Below are 19,556 nucleotides of genomic sequence, written 5' to 3'. Positions count from 1 at the left end.
TCCCTCTGGCTGGGGCAAAAGGAAACACCCCAACTAAAAATAAACCCATCTCCCCACTCCTGTAATCCAAGCAGCTTCAACTCATTGGGGCAGAATGAGCTAGTCTACAGGGTCAGCCACAAGGATAGCAGATAAGCCTAAGGGACCACACTGGGGGAATGAATGAAGGGCCTCTGGGTAAAAAACTCCCTTCAGACAAATTCAGGAAACCTTGCAAGTCAGCAGACATAGCAACACACTCAGGACTGAAAGCTGGGCTCCTGCTGAGGGAAACTGGTTCAGAGAAGCTGCAACTGAAAGGAGATGGATGTATTTCAGGGTGGGCTAAGCACTATCCAAAGGTGGCTTTTAAGATTCATCTTAATGGTGGGAGTGGCAAGCAAAAACAACGGGGCCTGACTTACAGTGAGGTGGAGGGATAGCTCAGTGGTTTGAGCATTGGTCTGTTAAACCCAGGGTTGAGAGTTCAATCCTTGAGGGGGCCACTTAGGGATCTGGGGAAAAAATCAGTACTTGGTCCAGCTAGTGAAGGCAGGGGGCTGGACTCAATGACCTGTCAAGGTCCCTTCCAGTGCTAGGAGATAGGTATCTCTCTTATTATTAACAACAGTGCTGCTCAGCTCCATTTGGATCCAAGCAGCTGGGAGACGCCACAGCAATACCAAAGATACGAACATAGGGATTAAGCACACTGTACAGCACTCATCACTGTAGTACCTGGGTGTCAACTCCCCTTGCAACACTTGCTGACAGACAAGAGAAGAAACTCACCAACGTACCAACTAACTATACAACAGGAATTGCCAGCTTGATGATCTGATGGTGTCAAGCAGAACAGAGCTCAGCTCCCACTGGCATGCTGAGGAAAAAGCAGGGACTAGCCAGTTAGATGGAAGGAAAGATCTACTGGGCCAATGGCAGAAGCTAACCCAGTGGTTACAACGAAGCCGGTGAACTTCACATTCTTATTTAGTATCTCGTTAATGAGCTCTCTATGGAAGCCCTGCAGTTCTACCAATACTCACTGTCTTCCAGGCTGCCTGAGAATGTAACGCGCTCTCTGTTCTCACCTGCTGGGCCTGGGACCTTACAGGGGTTAAGAGAAACAAGGAAAACATCAAAACAAGGAGGTGCAAAGAGCCCCCCAGAGATGTGGAGGGATACTGCACCAAAGGCATCGGAGACCCCCGCCACTGCCAGCATGTGTAGCGTGGCAGACAGGGATGAGAAGACCAATGAGCCCCTGTGTGTGCAATGTAGCAGGCGGGACGAGGCCCTTCCTCCTTGGCCTTTGGAGGAGAGAAGCCCAGCCAACCCTAGCTCTTTCTTAACAGCAGGCAAAGCTCCTGCCAAAAAAATGCTGATGCTGTGGAATGTGCTGGGTTAGCAGAACAGCTCATTCCTGGAAAAGCATCAACACAGCGGGAGAGCAAGGAGGGAGAAGGGGGGGGATCTGAGCAACTCAACCTCCACACCTGGGGAGCAAGGGAGTCACCACAAAACAATTCACTCACCAGCACCCCCTCCTCCTGGCCTCTCTACACAACAGGCCCAGCACAGCCCTTTTGTTCTGAGCCCATATTCCTGGGCCAGTCAACAGTGCAGCCTACTCGCAGAGCAGAACTGGTAAGGCACAAAAACCAGGCAGACACCTCCAATCACGTCTGAGTCCTGGGCAGACATTTGTTGAGAGGAGGATGAATATTCACTGGATTTATTACCCTGCACCATGTGAACAATTGGTTTGTGTTTAACAACAGGTCTGCCCGGGACCGGGGGAGGCAACAAAATTGCCTCTGACTGCATCCTGGCCTCATGTTACCGACCTAAGTTCCATGTAAGCTTCGCAGACGCATAGCAGCCTATTAGCGCCGCGTAGACACTCAGGGCTGTGGCAGAGAGAGGCGCCTCTCCCCGCCGGCCCCAGTCCAGCCACGGACCTGCTACGGCCAGGGGAGAGGCACCCCGCCCCGAGGCCCAACCCAGCTCAGCCCCAGATCTGCCGCAGTCAGGGAAGAGGTGCCTATCCCACAGCCCCAGTCCCGAAGCTGCAGAGGTGGAGAGAGGCACCTCTCCTCCACCCCCAGCCCAGGTGCTGCTGCGGAGAGAGAGAGCTGGGCAGGAATCCTATCTCCCCACCATAGCCCCGGGGCAGCCTGCACCCCAAACCCCTCATCCCCAGCCCCTCTCCAGAGCCCTCACCATCCGCACCCCAACCCTCTGCCCCAGCCCTGAGCCCCCTCCCACATTCTGACCCCCGCCACATGAATTTTGTTATGTGTACCAATACAGAGGTGATGTGTGACACATCACCTCCATGTTGGTGCACATAACAAAATTCTTTCCGCACATGCATGGGAAAAATTAGAGGGAAAACTGTCACCGACCATCACATACTGCCCTCTCACTGCCCCAACCGTGAAAGGAGGAAGGAGAAGGCACAACCTTTCTAATCAGACTCTAGGTCGGAAGATTCCAGTAGCGTCAGCCCCCATGGCCTCCCGCAGTGCAGCTGCCCAGAGGGGCTTGTAAAGCAAGGGCAGTGTGGGTGAGGTTGGGAGTTCTACCCATATGCCTCTGAGGCCAGGATGAGGATGACTCCATATGGGATGCTGGGCTGGACAATGGCAGGCAGTGCACCCACCGATGGGGCACCTCCGCTTCCTACAGTAAGGAAACAGCACTGGCTTCTGCTCATGTGGGACCAACTACAAAGCTCCCTTCTTGGGCCTTGATGGCAATTTCATTTGAAGCAGCATCTAAAAGACAAAGTCATGTTCCTCAGCCCTAGCACACGATTTTACACAGGCTCTTTCCCAAACACATCACTTCAGATCAGCGGTTATGTTCCTTCTACACCCTGCTCCCGTTTCCAGTGAAAGGCCCTGTAAGGACAGAGAGGGGCAGCTGTGGGGAGAGTCAGAATCCTGTGCCCTTTTCTCCACAGGCTCACAAAGTCTCCAGATGGCCTGTGGGACTATCAACAGCAACTTCTCTCCTGACCAGGGCACTCTGTGCCCACGCAGACAGCCTCTGCAAAGCCAACAGGGGAGTCAAAAGAAAGCACCAAATCACCTCCTTTTATAGTACCACAAAGCATTAGTCCCAGACAATGACAGAAGGAACCCCACAAAGTGGATGTGTCCCTTTCCAAAAGTAGGGCCAGGGCAGCTGCAGATGGTGGCTTAAGAAACAACTGGATAGTCATGGATCCTGGACTCTACATCCCAGCATACCTTTTGGGGGAAGGGAGGGCGAGCAGTTACACCAATTCCCTACAGAGCTCAGATGCAGGGGAGGAGAGCGAGAGCCAGCTTGAGAACTATTTCCAACCACAGCTGGAGCAATTACTGGACAACTCCTCTGCACCAGAGCCAAGCAGGGAAGGAGGAAATCACACGCCTAGTAGAGTGTGCCCACCAGACAAATGTCAGCAAACTGGGAAGAATTCAGAAAAAAGCAACAACAACAACAATGCGGCTGGAATGATCAACCTGCAAGGAGACAGTTACAGAAATGCACCTGTCTACCGTGGGAGGAGGCATGCAGAATAGGAACAGACAGACCAGAGCACTGGACCAGCTAGCCTGGTCTCCTATCTCCAAGAGTGGCCAGTACAGACGTTTCAGAGGAAGTTGCAATAAATTCCCAGAACGAATACTGAATGGGACAGATCTTAGGAGTATTTTTTACTAAATCCAGCCATTTCTCAGGCTCTTCCTCAGGTAGGGCCCAGCACTAGCGCAATGTACCTGCTATAGGACAGCCATGGCCTCTCAGCAGGGCCACCATAAAAAAAAAAGATTATTTTCCAGACAAATCAATGGCTCTTGGTTTAGTCCTGCCCTCTGCACTACTCCCAGTGCCAAGCTAACACCAGACCTTGGAGTCCAGGGAAGCGCAACAGAAAGGAAGGGGACACTGGAACAAGAAAAGAAAAAGATGCTCTGATCCTACCTAGTAAGAAAGAGGATGCGCTGGGACTGAACCAGAGACCCAGAGAGCGAGCAAGTCACAGAACAAAACTAACACTGACCAGAGTCAAGTCAACCACTCCCCCAAGGAGCCAGCATACTGCTCCAAGCACCAGCTTAGCCAAATGTGCAGGACAGGGAAAGTCCCAGCAGCCCCAGCCCTTCCCAGGCTGTTCTCAAAATTAAAGTCATTCTGCTTTGGCTCCTTTGCTTCTCTTGGATCACTGTCACAACTGGCACTAATTGGTGGTCCTCTTGGCAGTCTTAGCAAATCTAGGTTGCCGAGGCCCGACCCTGTAGCTGTCTCTCCAGAGCAGGGTGAAGACACAGTGGAAGGTGGTAGGACTTGCCCTGCTGCTACCCAAGCTGCAGCTATTATGTGAGTAAACGACAGAATTCTGAGTTCCGTAGCAGTGTTGAAAAGTGGTTACACTAGCAGTTAGTTAAACCTTTTCCAACATCACTTCAGAGTGGCCCACGGCTGATAATTATGTTCAGCAACAGATCCACTTTCTGCCTCAGTGTATCTGCAGGATGGGCAGAGTTATGTGACCCAGGACTTTCACTTTCTTCACTCTTAGCCGTATTGAAGCATTAATATAGCTTCTCACAAAACTGGGTGACTGGGCAACAGAATGGCAGATGAAATTTAATGTTGATAAATGCAAAGTAATGCACATTGGAAAACATAATCCTAACTATACATATACAATGATGGGGTCTAAATTAGCTGTTACCACTCAAGAAAGAGATCTTGGAGTCATTGTGGATAGTTCTCGGAAAATATCCACTTAATGTGCAGTGCGGCAGTCAAAAAAGCGACAGAATGTTGGGAATCATCAAGAAACGGATAGCAAATAAGACAGAAAATATATTGCCTCTATATAAATCCATGGTATGCCCATACTTTGAATACTGCGTGCAGATGTGGTCGCCCCATCTCAAAAAAGATATATTGGAATTGGAAAAGGTTCAGAAAAGGGCAACAAAAATGATTAGGCGTATAGAATGGCTTCCATATGAGACGAGATTAATAAGACTGGGACTTTTCAGCTTGGAAAAGAGGCGACTAAGGGGGGGATACGATAGATCATGATAAATGATAGATGATAAATCATGAGTGGTATAGAGAAAGTAAATAAGGAAGTGATATTGACGCCTTCTCATAATACAAGAACAAGGGGCCACCAAATGAAATTAATAGGTAGCAGGTTTAAAACAAACACAAGAAAGTATTTTTTCACGCAACGCACTGTAAACCTCTGAAACTCCTTGCCAGAGGGTGTTATGAAGGCCAATACTATAACGGGGTTCAAAAGGGAGCTAGATAGATTCATGGAAGATAGGTCCATCAATAGCTATTAGCCAGGATGGGTAGGAATGGTGTCCCTAGCCTCTGTTTCTCAGACTCTGAGAATGGGCGACAGGGCATGGATCACTTGATGATAACCTGTCTGTTCATTCCCTTTGGGGCACCTGCCATTGGCCACTGTCAGAGGACAGGATATTGGGCTTAATGGACCTTTGGTCTGACCCAGTATGGCCGTTCTTATTTGCATGGAATGTCTCTCCTTGCCCCGCAGTTAAGTCACTGGGAGCACTTTATAACAACATATTTGTGAGACTGGGAGATCCATACAGGATCACATAGCAACACAGGCATGTGACTACTGTGCGCATCTCAGCTCAAATGCATGTGAACTCTACATCTCACTAAAAGCACACAAGCAGCAGGCAATTTCCCCATCCTAGCATAGCCCAAGGCATTGGCCACATGGAGGGTTGTGTCAACTGGGGGATTCAAAAGGGCCCAGATTAAAGATATCTGTGCATAGAAAGGCAGCTGAATTGGGTGACACACACACCTTGATTCTTGACAGCGGGTGGGTGGCTTAGGGTTAGGATTCTGTTTGTCTCGACCTTCTCCCACTCTATCAGCATTTCTCATGTTAGCTCCAGCTAACATGAGAAATCTTATCCAAGAGGGTCCCTTGGGGAAAAAGTTCTATGTATCTGAAAATGTATCTATAACGCAAGTCCCTCTACCATACTACAATGAAGGCATCTCCTGGCCTAGTCTTATTTCACTAGAGAGGTTGCATTAGAAAGGTCTAAGTAACACAAGGATGAGTCAGCTACCACAATGACTAGCACCCTAGTGACCTCTGCACTCTCAAAGCTTTGCCACCAAACTGGCAATCACATCAAGTACCAAAGTCACACTTATTGCAGTATTTTGCATATTACCCCCAGCTATTTAATGACTCGGACACTGTGCAATGAAAACAAAAGGGTAGACCAGAAGCTGCCCTGCAGGACTCATTGTACGATGGGTGCATGAGATACTTTCCTCCCAAACAGCATAAGAATCCCCAACAGCGAACAGTCTGGTTTGCCCATGTATGGATTACGCACAGGACTCCTGCGTCACAGGTACAGTGACTTGCTACCAGCCTCCTAGACACTGAAAGCTATTCAGGGGAAGACAGTGGAGTGTAGGTAGGAGAAAGAGGATGTTATTAAGAAAAGGAATAATACAGGCTATCAGCAAGAACTCTGTCAGGAGAGAAACCTGCCTGGGAAAATCATTTTCCTAGAAAAGAGGTGGGAGTCCAACTGCTTCAGACATTTAAAACTAGACTGGGGCAAAACACTAGAAAAAGTGCATTAAAGAATAAAACTGCCCCAGTGTCTGCAAGCCAGACTGGGTGTGCATCCACACGAAGAAAAAAGTGGGTTTTGCTAACAGATAGTAACCAGGGCTTAATTTGCACCTCTAGGCTTGGCAGTTCGTAGCCCCGGCACTGATGCTTGACACATCAGTTATGAAGGTAAAAATAGTGCTTGAGACCCGGCACCTCTTTCGTTACAAATTAAGCACTGATAGTAACTAACATGGTAAAGTTATGGACAAGGCAGTTGTAGTTTTAACACGTGTTAACAGGCAGAAGTAAACATTAATGGTAAAAATAAAACACTTTTTCCCCTAGAGAAGACAAGGCCTAGATGAGCTCACAGCCACAGGCCTTTTTCATTGCTAGCTTCTGTGCTCTCTCTCCAGTCCCTGGTACTCACTACAGAGCCTGAAGTGGTTGGATTTACAGCTGACACATCCCAAGGGGCCGGTTTAGGAAAGCATTCCATCAGAAATCCTAGCCAAGTCCTTAGGATACCCACATTAGTAACAACTCAGGAGGAACCCTGTCTGTACAATAAATCCCTCTGGAATTCACCCCATGAGGCTAGAATAAGACCTGGCCCTTTCTCAGCACATCCCAGCCAAGGATCTTAAAGCACTTTCCAAACACTAATCTCTAGCCCAATAAAGTAGGTCAGAATTACCCCAATGTTACGGAGGGGGACTCTAAGGCACACAAAAGGGAAGTGTCTTGGCCAAAGTCAGTAAATTGGTGGCAACGCTGAGAACAAAATCCAGGGCACCCGACTCTTAGGCCTACGCTTTCAGCACAAACGTCCTCTCCATTGTAGTCCAAGCCTATGAGACAGCTCCCAGAATGCAATCCTGTTTGACTGGCCCTTAGACTCCTCTCGGAGGTAGACTAGTGTGTATGGGAGCAGCTGCCGGGCATCAGAGAACAGAGAAACCCAAACACAGCCTGCCTCATTCACACCCAGCCCTCCCCAGGAGCCACTGAGACAGCTGGCAACAAAGAGGGAGGTCATTCAGCAGCCGCTCTTCTCAGCACTGCAAGGGCAGATCCAGAAGTCAGCTGAGAGGAAAGACTTTCCCAGACAGGGCTGCTGCTAGTTCTCTCCTAGCAGCTGCTCTCTATGGGGAAGCCAGTGTCCCTACCCTGGGGGGCATGAGGAAGCCTGTTCCCTCCCAGGGATTTAAAGCTTAAGTGCAGCTCGGAGCCTGTAACGCCAGGGCCAACAAGCCTGATGCTTTTCTGCCAGTTCAGTCATTATTACAGAAATTCATTGTAGTTTTACTTACATCTTGGCCAGCAAGGCAGAGCAGAGAGGGGACAACCAACTCAAAGCCCAGCCGGTATGACACACTGACTGAATGCTGCTCCCACTGCCCTGGAGACTTGACCCACAATGGGGCAGTCCTAGGGAATTTCCCCCCCCCCCAATCTAAAAAGTAACTGATATAAAATCATAATTGTTCCAGCTCCAAACAATACTGCCTGTACAACTGTGAGCCCAGGGGAGAAGAGCCCGGCTCCAACTTTGTGCCTGTCAAAGCTACCAGAGCAGCTTAGCTCCTAGCTGCGCTGGCCCATCGTAATTATCACAGTCACATCATCACAAGGCTGGAGAGAGAGAAAAGCCAGACCAAGAGCCTCACAGCAGCAGGAAGGAAGCTCAGGAAGATGCCAATATGTCTCGTCTGCGAGTCACCAAAGCTCGTCTGCTTAGAACGAGAGTCCTTTGAAGCAGGGATGGAGCACACAGTACAGAGCACACTGGCGCTCTCTATAAACAAGAGTAATAATTGGGACCTCTCTTGCAGACGTGGTCAGAGGGAGTGGAAGGTTTTGCTGTGGAGACAAAATAGCTGAGAGATTGGCTTAACCCCCCCAATTCAGATCTGGCTCCAAGTGCCCCAAAAATGTGTTGGGGAGAATTGATCTGAAAACTGTACTATGGTCAGTAGCTTCCAACAAAGTCTTGTCTAACACCTCTCCCTCCCCAGTGAAATGATGGGGTTCACGTGTTCCGGCTGAACAAGCAGCCATGAGGGCTGGGATCACATGATGTTGCAGCCAGACCCACCCCGCTACAAACACTCCAGAAAACCACCAGCCAGATAGCAAAGGTCCTGGAAGCAGCCTCCAACTAACAAACAAGAAGGTGGGAGGGGAAAGAGGAGGAATCAATCGGAAACACCAAACAGGGTTCTGGCTGTCGCCCCATCAGATAAGCCTCCATGCAGTCCAAACAGCATCCCGTGTGCACAGAGGACTGGGCAACACAGAGGCAATGTCCACATCAGCAGCTTGCACAGCATTCTACAAACCAAACTAACCCAAGCCCAGCTGTCCTGCAGGGGCTTTCACAAAGAGTCAGGTAAAAGCTATGCCCTGGCCAAGGACATTGCTGTGTTCTCTTGCATGTTTACACTGGATGCAGCCAAAGCTAACTCAGGGGCAGGGAAGGTGAAGGATCAGCAGGATCGAACCAATTCTCTCGTTCCAGGAGCATCCCCGGCATAAACTGAAACATCTCATCAGCTGCCTATCCCTTTCCCACCACCCCCAACAGCTACACAGGAGGCTCCCGCTAAACTACATCACAAAAGCCTCAGAAAGGACACAAGGAGCTTTAACAATGTGCTCTGCATCGCTAAAGAGAAAGGCATATGGCTTGACTGCCTAGAAAAAGGTGCTGGTTTTTGTGAGGTTTTTGGAAACCAAGCACGACTATGAAGAAAGAGCTACTGAGGAACTCGCACCTCTGTCCACACAGAGACTCCTTGTCGCACTCTCATTCCCCCCTGGCTGAGCAATATCAACCCAAGCTTTGCACATCAGCTTCCATAGCACAAGAGGGCTCTTGGCCAGAATGCTGCAGCTCAAACACATTTGGTCCTGTCAGCCTCCTGGGGACCCGCAGGACTGAGCAGAAGCTCGTTTCTTAGTGTTTGCACAGCCATGCCCTAGTCTCTGGGGAGGAAGCGCATGGCACCAGTTCAGCGACCTCCTAGGTCAGGACAAGCCCTCATCAGAGACAGAAATTAGCCAGTCCTCTGGGAGGTTCACAGCAACAGGACGACAATACAGCCATTACAACAATATATGACCAGTCACTGGACTGGACACTGCAACGGAGACGAATCACAGAGCTCCCAATGAGATGAGGGTAGGTGGGGAATCCAAGGGCAAAGAGGTCACGTACACGGGAGCTAAGCTGCAGGAGAACTAGCAGGGGCTCAGCATTCTGAGCCATGAGCATGAGGGACATGATCTACCACCATCTGCAGTCCCAACTCCAAGCCAGCCAACACCACTAATTCCCTGGCAATCCCATCCCCTTGCTGCTCCCGGCAATGGGGACACTAACATTGTCCCCAAGCAGTACCACACAGACACATTGCTGAAAAGCAGCCGGGCTACAAAGGGAGCGAAGGGCCCCGTGTGGAATGGAGCTCTGCCAACTTCAAAACGAGACTCTCAAACATTTATTTTAAATGGAAACCAGAAAACCGAACAATGGCTGCCATACTGTCATCATTAGCTCACTAATAGGACAAGAGGCAAAAGTAAACCAGAAAACCAACAGTATCATATTCTTCCAGTAAGCACTGGGGGAGGGCACTCACTGTCCTGACCACAGAAGCCAGAGATACCCCCCACCAAAGCCTCACATGTTCCCTGGCAGGCCGCTACGTGCATGAGGCCTCTTTCCTTCACTCGGAGCACTAGACCCTGCTGTCACTGAAAGCCACTGGCAGACCACTGAGCTCAGAAAACGGAGTCAGGAACTGAAGCCAATTTAATGTTGAGTACAGAAAACACCCTTTCTGGCAGAACCGTATGTTTTAGATCCACAGGATTGGTGCTATGCCCTCAGCTTTGGAACAGTCTCTGGAAGGAATCCCTTTGATGTGCCAGACTCCCAAGGGGTATCACTCTTCCTTCAGGGTGAGCCATGAGGCCTCACCACCTCCTAGACTGAACGTCTGGGGCTCCAGCCCTCCTGCTTCACTCTGCGAGCTCCGTCCAGAGAGTCCAGCTGAGAGAGACCCTGGTAGGGACTTGTCCACCCTTCAGGGATTAATGCACCTCACCCAGTATTTGCAGTGACGATTAGTGTCAAAAAAGCTCAGGTTTAGCAGTCAATTGGACACAGCCCAGGAAATCCTTAGGGGAGCCCAGAGACTGAAGGTTAAAGCATAGTCCAAGCCCATTCTGGTTAGCCCAGAGCCCAGCCAAGCTGTAATTAACTCCATGTTCAGGCTCTGTCTCTCTCTCTCAGGCCTAGTCTACACTGGGGGGGGGGGGGGAAAGAGGGTCAAACTAAGGTACGCAACTTCAGCTATGCGAATAGCGTAGCTGAAGTCGAACTACCTTAGTTCGAACTACTTACCCGTCTTCACGGCGCAGGATCGAAGTCCGCGGCTCCCCCGTCGACTCCGCCACCGCCATTCGTGGTGGTGGAGTTCCGGAGTCGACAGGAGCGCGTTCGGAGTTTGATATATCGCGTCTAGATGAGACGCGATATATTGAACTCCGAGAAGTCGATTGCTACCCGCCGATCAGGCGGGTAGTATGGACGTACCCTCAGTCTGACCTCCCTGGGCAGTTCCCAGATGAGAGGCTCGAATCCTTCCAACAGCCAAATCCGATCCCTCCACCTCACTCCTTCCCAGTTCTTTGTTCTCGAGCTGGGGATTTTGCTCAGCTTCCATGCTGAGTGGGGGGGAAACCCCTTTCCCTCTGGGCATTAGTTACCAGGTGTCAATGTCCTGGTGACTGGATTTGCCATGGTCTTCTCAGATTTTCCACTGATATAGGGTCAGCGTCAGCCTGTCCTTTTTAAGGACCCGTTCAGGCTCAGACAGGTGACATTCATACCCATGTCTCTCGCTTGGCCTGCCCTGAGAGCAAATGGTTCCTTCCCGCCCCCGGGTAGCCATGCGAAATACAGGAGAAACTGAGGCACATATAGGTTTCAAAAAAATTTACAGAAAATTCCCACTTCGCCACACCATAACCAAATAGGACCGTGTGATGGACAGCATACAGCAACTCAGGGAACAAGAGTGCAGAGCCATGTTTACACAAGAGTTAAATCCAGTGGAATACATTTCAGCAGATGGGCAGAGAACCATGCTCAAAGCCATGACATTAATAGCCAAGAGCAGGCAGCTCAGGCAGAGAACAAGGCTATGTTTGGTCATGATCACAGATCAAACGCCAGATCAAACATGCTGGAACTCAGCTAAGCTGCACCTAGAGATGGCTAGAGGACACCAGTTCCATTTCACAACAACTTTTGAGGTCCCAAAACTTGTTTACGTTCCTCACCAGAACAAAACCAAAACCTTCTGGACATTTTCATGAATCAGAATTGTGTCAAGAAGTCCGTGTTCAGCTTTTCAATTCATCATTAGCTGCAACCAAGATCAGTAGGTGTTGTGAAGGTTTGTTGTTTGTGTAGTGTAGACAGGGCCCAGCTTGTCTTACATAACACCTCTCCCTGGCAAAGAAGCCAGGGTACGAGTGCCATCAAACATGGTGGTTGCCAACATGGTGTCAACCACAACACAGACAGGGTTTATTATACGTCTCGGCGTCTAGATGGTATTGAACTCTAGAGAAGTCGTGCTACCCCCCCGATCAGGCGGGTAGTATGGACGTACCCTCAGTCTGACCTCCCTGGGCAGTTCCCAGAGTCTAATAGCTGGGTTTGAGCAGGAGGGTGCAGCAATGCAGGCACATGCAATGCCATCCAGGGGGTGAGTACAGCAACTAACCCTCCACACACACACACACATCTGTTACACCACAGCCCTGGTGCTCTTGCTCTGCCTCCACCCACAACTTGGGAACAGGCTCCTGCAATAGCCACGACTAGGATCAATTCCGGTGTCTATGTGGGAGAATGGTGTGGAAACTTGCCACCAGAAGAGCACGGAGAGGTTGGCAGTCCCTAGCCATGTGCTCAGCAGCCTAGAAGACAGGAAGTGCAGCCAGTCAGTGGGTGCTGCGCCCAGCATTCAGACACCCGAGAAACATTTCAAATAACATTGGCCCCCACTTAGGCAACTCCATCCCACCTGATCAGCAGGGAGACCTCTCTGCCCTCACAGCTAGGTAGGAGAGACTGCAATAGACGAGCGTACTGTGAACATGTCTCAGAGGTGAACACTGCCCTCCAAGGACCTCCAGCTTTCTGGTCAGCTTGACAAGGAATAATCTGGTTGGGGGAGGGCCAGTCAATATTCTGGGCATCAGCCAACCACCTCAATTTTGTCCTAGGAGGAAGGTGCTTTTTCACAAGGATTTCTAGATGGAGTCAGTCTAATTGTCCTAAGCAGAGCTACCCAGAGTACCCAGCACTGCAGGCATCTACAATTCAACTAAACCCATTTGCCTTGTCCCTTTAGCCCTTCCCGTCTTTGCAGCAGCGGATTGGGGGACATCCAGGGAATGAACAAATTCCCTAATTGAGGAGAAGAGTTAACTGCTTAGGAAAAACACAACAACAGATTTGAGCTCAGCCCCTGAACACCACAGGGACAGCATACACCCTACCCCTCAGTATGAGTAAGGACACAGTTAGCAGGTCACTGGCTAGAGGACGAGGAGAGGTGCAGGACAGGCCTTGCCCCTTACCCAGACTTACCACAAGGGAAATAAGTAAGCAAACAAATCACACAAGGCTTCCAAGCCTTGTGAGCTCACTTACATTGTCAACAGATTCTCTCTCACCCTCTCCCTGCATGCAATCCAGTCTGAGTGACAGCAGCACCTATCACCAGGAACAGGGCAAAGCCAAGAGCCTTCTGCAAACAAGGAAGTTACGCATACAAGAAAATATCATCTCAGGCTCCAAAGGGCTGGCAAACTATGAGGCAGCTCACCACTTCTTAGGGATTGACACTGCTTATTAAGTTTAGGATCCATTCCTTGTCTCCAAACACTCTCAACCAGAAAGACAGAGGCTCCTGGCACTGATTTCAGAAAGATCCCACAATAAAAATAAATCAATCAGCCACTCAGCAGACATCAACACATTTCCCCATGCACATGTGTGTGAGATGAGGTCGCCAAATACCAACAGCGTCAGACCCATGAGCTGGGAATTCCAGCAGGGCCTGCTTTGTTCTGTCTCCAGAAAGTTCTCCTAATCTCAGCTTTGAACCCAGCTTTGGAAAGCTGAGTGATAATTAAACAGGCCTGAATTAGTTATCAGGCTGGTGATTAGCTGGATACCAATTTTTGCTTGCCAGCTGAGACCTGGAAATCACTCACCACTGTTCAGAGGTTAAAGTTGGAATCAACTCCTGAACACAAGTGGGAGAAGCAGTAGAAGCACCCCATTATCCCACCCCAAATCACTTGTGTCCCCTTAAGTGATGCAACACAAGAGGGCATGGGAGCTGGTTTGTCTTATCACTGCCAAAAAAAGGGGTGATCACACAGGGGGAAGGGATAGCTCAGTGGTTTGAGCACTGGCCTGCTAAACCAAGGGTTGTGAGTTCAATCCTTGAGGGGGCCACTTAGGGATCAGGGCAAAAAATTGGTCCTGCTAGTGAAGACAGGCGACTGGACTTAATGACCTTTCAAGGTCCCTTCCCGTTCTAGGAGATTGGTATATCTCCAGTTATTTATTTTTATTATTTTATTTTATTTTAGGTCCAGAGACTGCAATGGAATAGAATAGAAGAGTTGGCAAGGCACAATGGAGACAAGCAAAACAATCAATTGCTCAGACCAACCACTTCCTTAAGCACAACAGGAGTTGTGAGAAAAAAAGAAACAGAGTAAGGGGGAAAATTAAAACTTTCAGGCAGCCAAGGATTTAGGGAGAAGAGAGAAGAGGGAAACCTTGGAGCCAGTTGCTACGAGTTTGCCTACACACAGAAATTGCATGAGTTTAAAAGACTGCTTAAATTAAACCAGAGCAAGGACTGCATGGACATCCTTCTATTGGTTTAAAACTGGTTATATTGGTTACAGGTAAAATCTAAACCAATAAAAACCTGGTTTAAATTGATTTAAGAGAGTAGCCACAGAGTTGCACCAGTTTAAATAAACTGGCTTAAAAATCACACCTTTAGTTTAACTGTTGCACCTGTGTGCATAGACTTGCATTTGTGATGCACAAAGCAAGACACCATTTCACTATGACAACTTGGGGGAGCCTTTTCACACATTACGGAGATCCAGAACCTTACTAACTAACCAGGTAAGCTACAATGGGGCTTCAGGAGGTATGGTGTTTGTCATGTCATTGCATGGATACAGTAATAATAAAGAAAATAATAATTAAAAAAATCAGGGTTATCAACTGAAATCAGGGCCCGTTGTGTTAAGCACTGCACAGATACACACAAGTAAGAGCCCCTGCCCTGAGGATCTTTCAATCTCAAGAGACAAGACTAACAAAGGGTGGGAGGCAAGTATGATAATTGCTGGTTTACAAATATATGGAGATATACCTATCTCATAGAACTGGAAGGGACCCTGAAAGTTCATTGAGTCCAGCCCCCTGCCTTCACTAGCAGGACCAGATGAAGAACTGAGGCACGGAAAGATTAATTGACTTACCCAAGGGGACTCTATTGCCATTTGTTGCTGTCACATCTCAGTCCAGTAACAGACTCCTGCTCTGTGGGTGAGTAATGAACACATTTCCTCATGAGGACTAGCTCAGGAAATATTGCGACCTCTCTGTTTAACCCTCCCCTCTTCCAAATTTGCAAGATTAATTATTTTGGGGTTTCTTTCCTTCCCACAGAAGATACCATTCCGGGATTCACTTATTCCAAGGCTGGGTACCCTGCACTTTGGCTAGCAATAGCTGCTGATCGGCCCTGCAACTCCACACTCAGTAAGGAGAATCCTGGTTCACATTTCTAAGGAGATGTAAACACTGAATCAGCCTCCCTGCAATCCTGATACTCAGAGCAAACAGATGTTAACAAGATAAATAAAATAAAGGAAAATCCCACACACTAAGGCCTGGTCTACAGTTAAATGTTAGGCTGGCATAGCTAAAAGTTCACATCCCAGAGCACAGTAGCTGTGCTGACCTAACCCCCAGTGTAGACATGACCAGATGAATGGAAGAATTCTTCTATCAACCCACCTACCGTTAAAAATGCCTTCCAGCGCCTTAGTAAGTGTCTACCTACCACATGACCGTGGCATATCTGCAGTGCCGTAGCTGTGTTGCCCTAGTGCTCATAGCAAAGACATGGCCTAAGGCGGTGGCTGCACTGCTGCTTTGAGATGTGGAGAGCTGAAGGGAGCTCCCAAGGGAACGCCATGCCAGAGCTGTCCTGCCTGGAGAAAGGCGGAAAAGATGGTTGACCAGGCCTGAGCTTAGGGCAGAGGAGGGAAGGGGAAACTGTCAGGCCTGCATTAGCAGGTATATCTGGCTGACTCTGGGGAGGGTGAAATGCATCCATCCCTGACAGACGGCTTGCAGAGAACTCACCCTCATTCCCTAGGAGTTTTGCCTCTTTAGAGCCGGGGTCAAGGCCCAAGGCCCATCCCAGTTGGCGGCTTCCCCTTTCTGTGTTACCAGCTGCCACTGAACCTTCAGGCACCAACATTCCCTCTGCCTCAAAGTGGTTTCTAGAAGTTCTCCCACTGTCAGGAGACTCACTCCACAGGAGTCATGTTCCTCCTTGCAGGTGCTGGGGAAAGGGGCAACCTGGGGAAAAGGGGCAGATTGTCTGGCAAAGAGTAGTAAGTGCACATGAATACCACCCCTTTCTATCTCAATCACACAGCAATTCTTTTCAGTCACTCACGTGGCACAGTAAGTGTCCATGCCCTTCTACAACGATCTCTCCTCTCCATCTATCTTACTAGGATGGAAATACAAGACCCCAGTAGGTTCCTGCCAGCCCACCTCCCCATGGGTCAGTTGAAGATTATTCCCTCCTGTATACTGTTAGAAATTACCAAAACATCTTAAGTGACAGGGCCCCTGCCCCTTCCTTGGAGACAATTCCACAGCTGGATCAGTCTTACTGTCTCCCTCCAGCCCGCAGATCACTCTCCTTGCACTTCTCTGAAGGAGCAGGTACCCAGAACTAAAAGCAACATTCCAGATGGGTTCTCCCCAGAGTCAGACAGAGAGAGACTCTCCCCTCCCTGCTCCAGAACTTGAGGCCTCTGCGTCTGCAGCCTCAATTAGATGATTTATTCAGCAGCATAGAAGTACGTGGCACTAAAACAAAACCACACTGACCAGTTTTTTACCCCATATCACGCTGCAGACTCCTGTCTGATTTGCTGCCCACCCCCTCAGTCTCTCTCATCCACTTCTACACCCCAGATTTCTTCCACCCAAAGAGGATCCAGGTTTAGGGTTATTCCTCTCCCCCATTGAATGAGCTGCATTTGTCCAAGCTGATCCTTGTTTTATTATTTTCAGCCCATTTCTAGTCTCACTGGGTCTCTATCATTTCCCTGTCCTCACTGGTATCTGCAGCTCCTCCCTGTTTTGCTTCATCTGCAAATTTCACTAATCTGCCATATGCCTCCTCTTCTGGATCATTAGTGAAGCTATGAAATAAGACCAGGCCTAACACAGGTTCCTGTAGCTTCCACCAGACCCCCTGCCCACAACTTGAGACACTGCTATTTATTATACTACTCTTGGTTGACAAATGCAGACACTTCTCCCCCTATATGGCAGTGTTGCACTCAAGGGTTTCCAATTCATTTTGAGAGCAACATTTCAAAGGATCCCAAAGCATTTATTTACAAACAATATGCATGGAGAATTCATTTCACCCACCACTGAAATGCAGCCTCCTCTGAAGGGAAGGCAGCAGCAGTTTGTCAGTACCCAACAATGGGATACAACAATTTAGGCACAGAATATGTAGTGCAAACAACTGAAATTCCAGAGGGAAGGTAGGGCAGGAAAATGTACTTAACTCAACTGGAATTTGGACAAAAGGTAATACCAACTCATTTGAGAAATGCCAGGAATCTTTCATGACCATGAATAGGTCTAATCTAAAAGCTGTCATCTCCAGACCTAACACCAGACTGGGGTATTTGGGTCAAAACAGACCCAGCAGAGAAAGTAATTATCTGAAAGACTCTCATCCAAGCAGTAACCAGGCCCAATTTATGGGCTTGGCTCTAATTTATGAGATCTAACAAGGTCACAGCCTGGGGCAGTCTTTGGCTGTAGAAAGGAGCTAGGAGAAGTATGAAACTATAGACCTCTTGCAAGCCCAAGTTGCCCCCTCACAAGTTCTAGTGTAAACTGTGAACCCTGTGAGGGGGAAAAAATAAGCAAGAGGGGCCCTGCAACCCCTTCCCAAGCAGGTGCTCTGCAAGAGAGGAGGAGCAGAGCTCCCCAGACAGAAATGGGATCTTCACCAGAGACTGGAAAAGAGTAGGATGCAGGGAGATGACAGAACAGGGTGAAGGGATGTGAATATCCTGGGGAGAGGAATGGATCGGGGCTCCATAGGAAAATTAAGCGTGTGCCTACATGGTTGGTGATTCCTTAAAGAGATGTAGAGTTTGTTGGGGGGGTGCCAGAAAAACTAAATTATGGGTCCCCAAAATGAGAGAGGATTTGGGGAAGAAGGTACAAATCCCTCAACCTTCTTACCCAGATATAGACATTTGAGGGTCCAAGGATCCCTGTCATTGGGGGAGCCAGGGGTGCCCCCCAGCACACCCCAGAGGTGGGATTAGGGGTACCAGGGGTGCCCCCCAGCAAACCCCAGAGGTGGGATGGGGGAGTCAGGGGTGTCCCCAGCACACCCCGAAGGCAGGAAGGGGGAGTCAGGGGTGTCCCCAGCACACCCCGAAGGCGGGATTGGGGGTACCGGGGTGCCCCAGCACACCCCGAAGGCGGGACTGGGGGTACCGGGGTGCCCCAGCACACCCCGAAGGCAGGAAGGGGGAGTCAGGGGTATCCCCAGCACACCCCGAAGGCGGGATTGGGGGTACCGGGGTGTCCCCAGCACACCCCGAAGGCGGGATTGGGGGTACCGGGGTGCCCCAGCACACCCCGAAGGCGGGAAGGGGGAGTCAGGGGTGTCCCCAGCACACCCCGAAGGCGGGATTGGGGGTACCGGGGGTGCCCCCCCACTCACCCGAAGTCATCGTCCATAGACTTGAAGTAGAACTTGTAGTTGGGCCGGTTGAGGAGACCCTTGAAGTCGCCCAGGGTGACCCGCTCGGCCGGGATCGGCAGCTTCACCAGGTAGGGCGTCTCCTGCTCGTCCAGGTGGTAGATGATCTTCGTCTCGGCGGCCGCCATGGCGCCCCCCGGCCGGGCCCCGACCAGGCCTGCAGCCCCCCGGGCCCCGAGCGCCACCAGGCCCGGCCCCCAGCACGGCGACCCGCCCCGGCGCGGAGCCCCTCAAACGCAGCGGCCCGGCCCGGCCTCTCGCGGGGTGGGTCCCCCTCGCCCTTGTTCTCCGGGTCCCAGCGCCGCCCGGCTACAGCGCAAACTCCGGCGGCTCCGGCTCCGCCCCCGCGGCCCCCTGTCCCAGGGGCTTCGCTGGGCAGCGAGAGCGCGGCCCGGCCTCGCCCCACTCTCCCCTTCCCGGGCGGCCTCCCCTCAGCAACGCACCCGGGGCTGCGTACAGAGCCCCCGCTTCGCTACAGCCCCCGAGCGCACAGAGCCCCCGCTTCGCTACAGCCGCCCCGAGCGCACAGAGCCCCCGCTTTGCTACAGCCCCCGAGCGCACAGAGCCCCCGCTTGCTACAGCCCCCGAGCGCACAGAGCCCCCGCTTCGCTACAGCCCCCTGAGCGCACAGAACCCCCCGCTTCCCTACAGAGCCCCCCCCGCTTCGCTACAGCCCCCCCGAGTGCACACAGCCCCCCCGCTTCGCTACAGCCCCCCGCTTCCCTACAGAGCCCGCCCCGCTTCACTACAGCCCCTGTGCGCACAGA

The 19,556-nt window shown here is 50.4% G+C and overlaps 1 protein-coding gene across 5 annotated transcripts in view; it reads right to left on the bottom strand.

Moving 5' to 3' along the window:
- Positions 1–19,191, bottom strand: part of DVL3 (dishevelled segment polarity protein 3) — a 44,316-nt gene extending 25,125 nt beyond the window's left edge. Inside the window, exon 1 of one of the 5 annotated variants that reach the window (XM_039487560.1) lies at positions 18,751–19,191. In XM_039487560.1, the coding sequence (XP_039343494.1) occupies positions 18,751–18,917 (167 nt within the window). In that variant the 5' untranslated portion in view covers positions 18,918–19,191. Of the gene's footprint in view, positions 1–13,355; positions 13,500–13,530; positions 13,550–18,750 lie in introns of those variants that run through there. The other 4 variants (XM_039487561.1, XM_039487562.1, XM_039487564.1 and 1 more) reach the window with 4 other exon arrangements.
- Between the last annotated feature and the right edge of the window lie 365 nt (positions 19,192–19,556).

Source organism: Mauremys reevesii, linkage group 9 (assembly GCF_016161935.1).
Source record: "Mauremys reevesii isolate NIE-2019 linkage group 9, ASM1616193v1, whole genome shotgun sequence".
NCBI lineage: Eukaryota > Metazoa > Chordata > Testudines > Geoemydidae > Mauremys > Mauremys reevesii.
The sequence above is the reverse complement of the archived record's forward strand: the minus strand, read 5'-3'. Positions and strand labels throughout refer to the sequence as shown.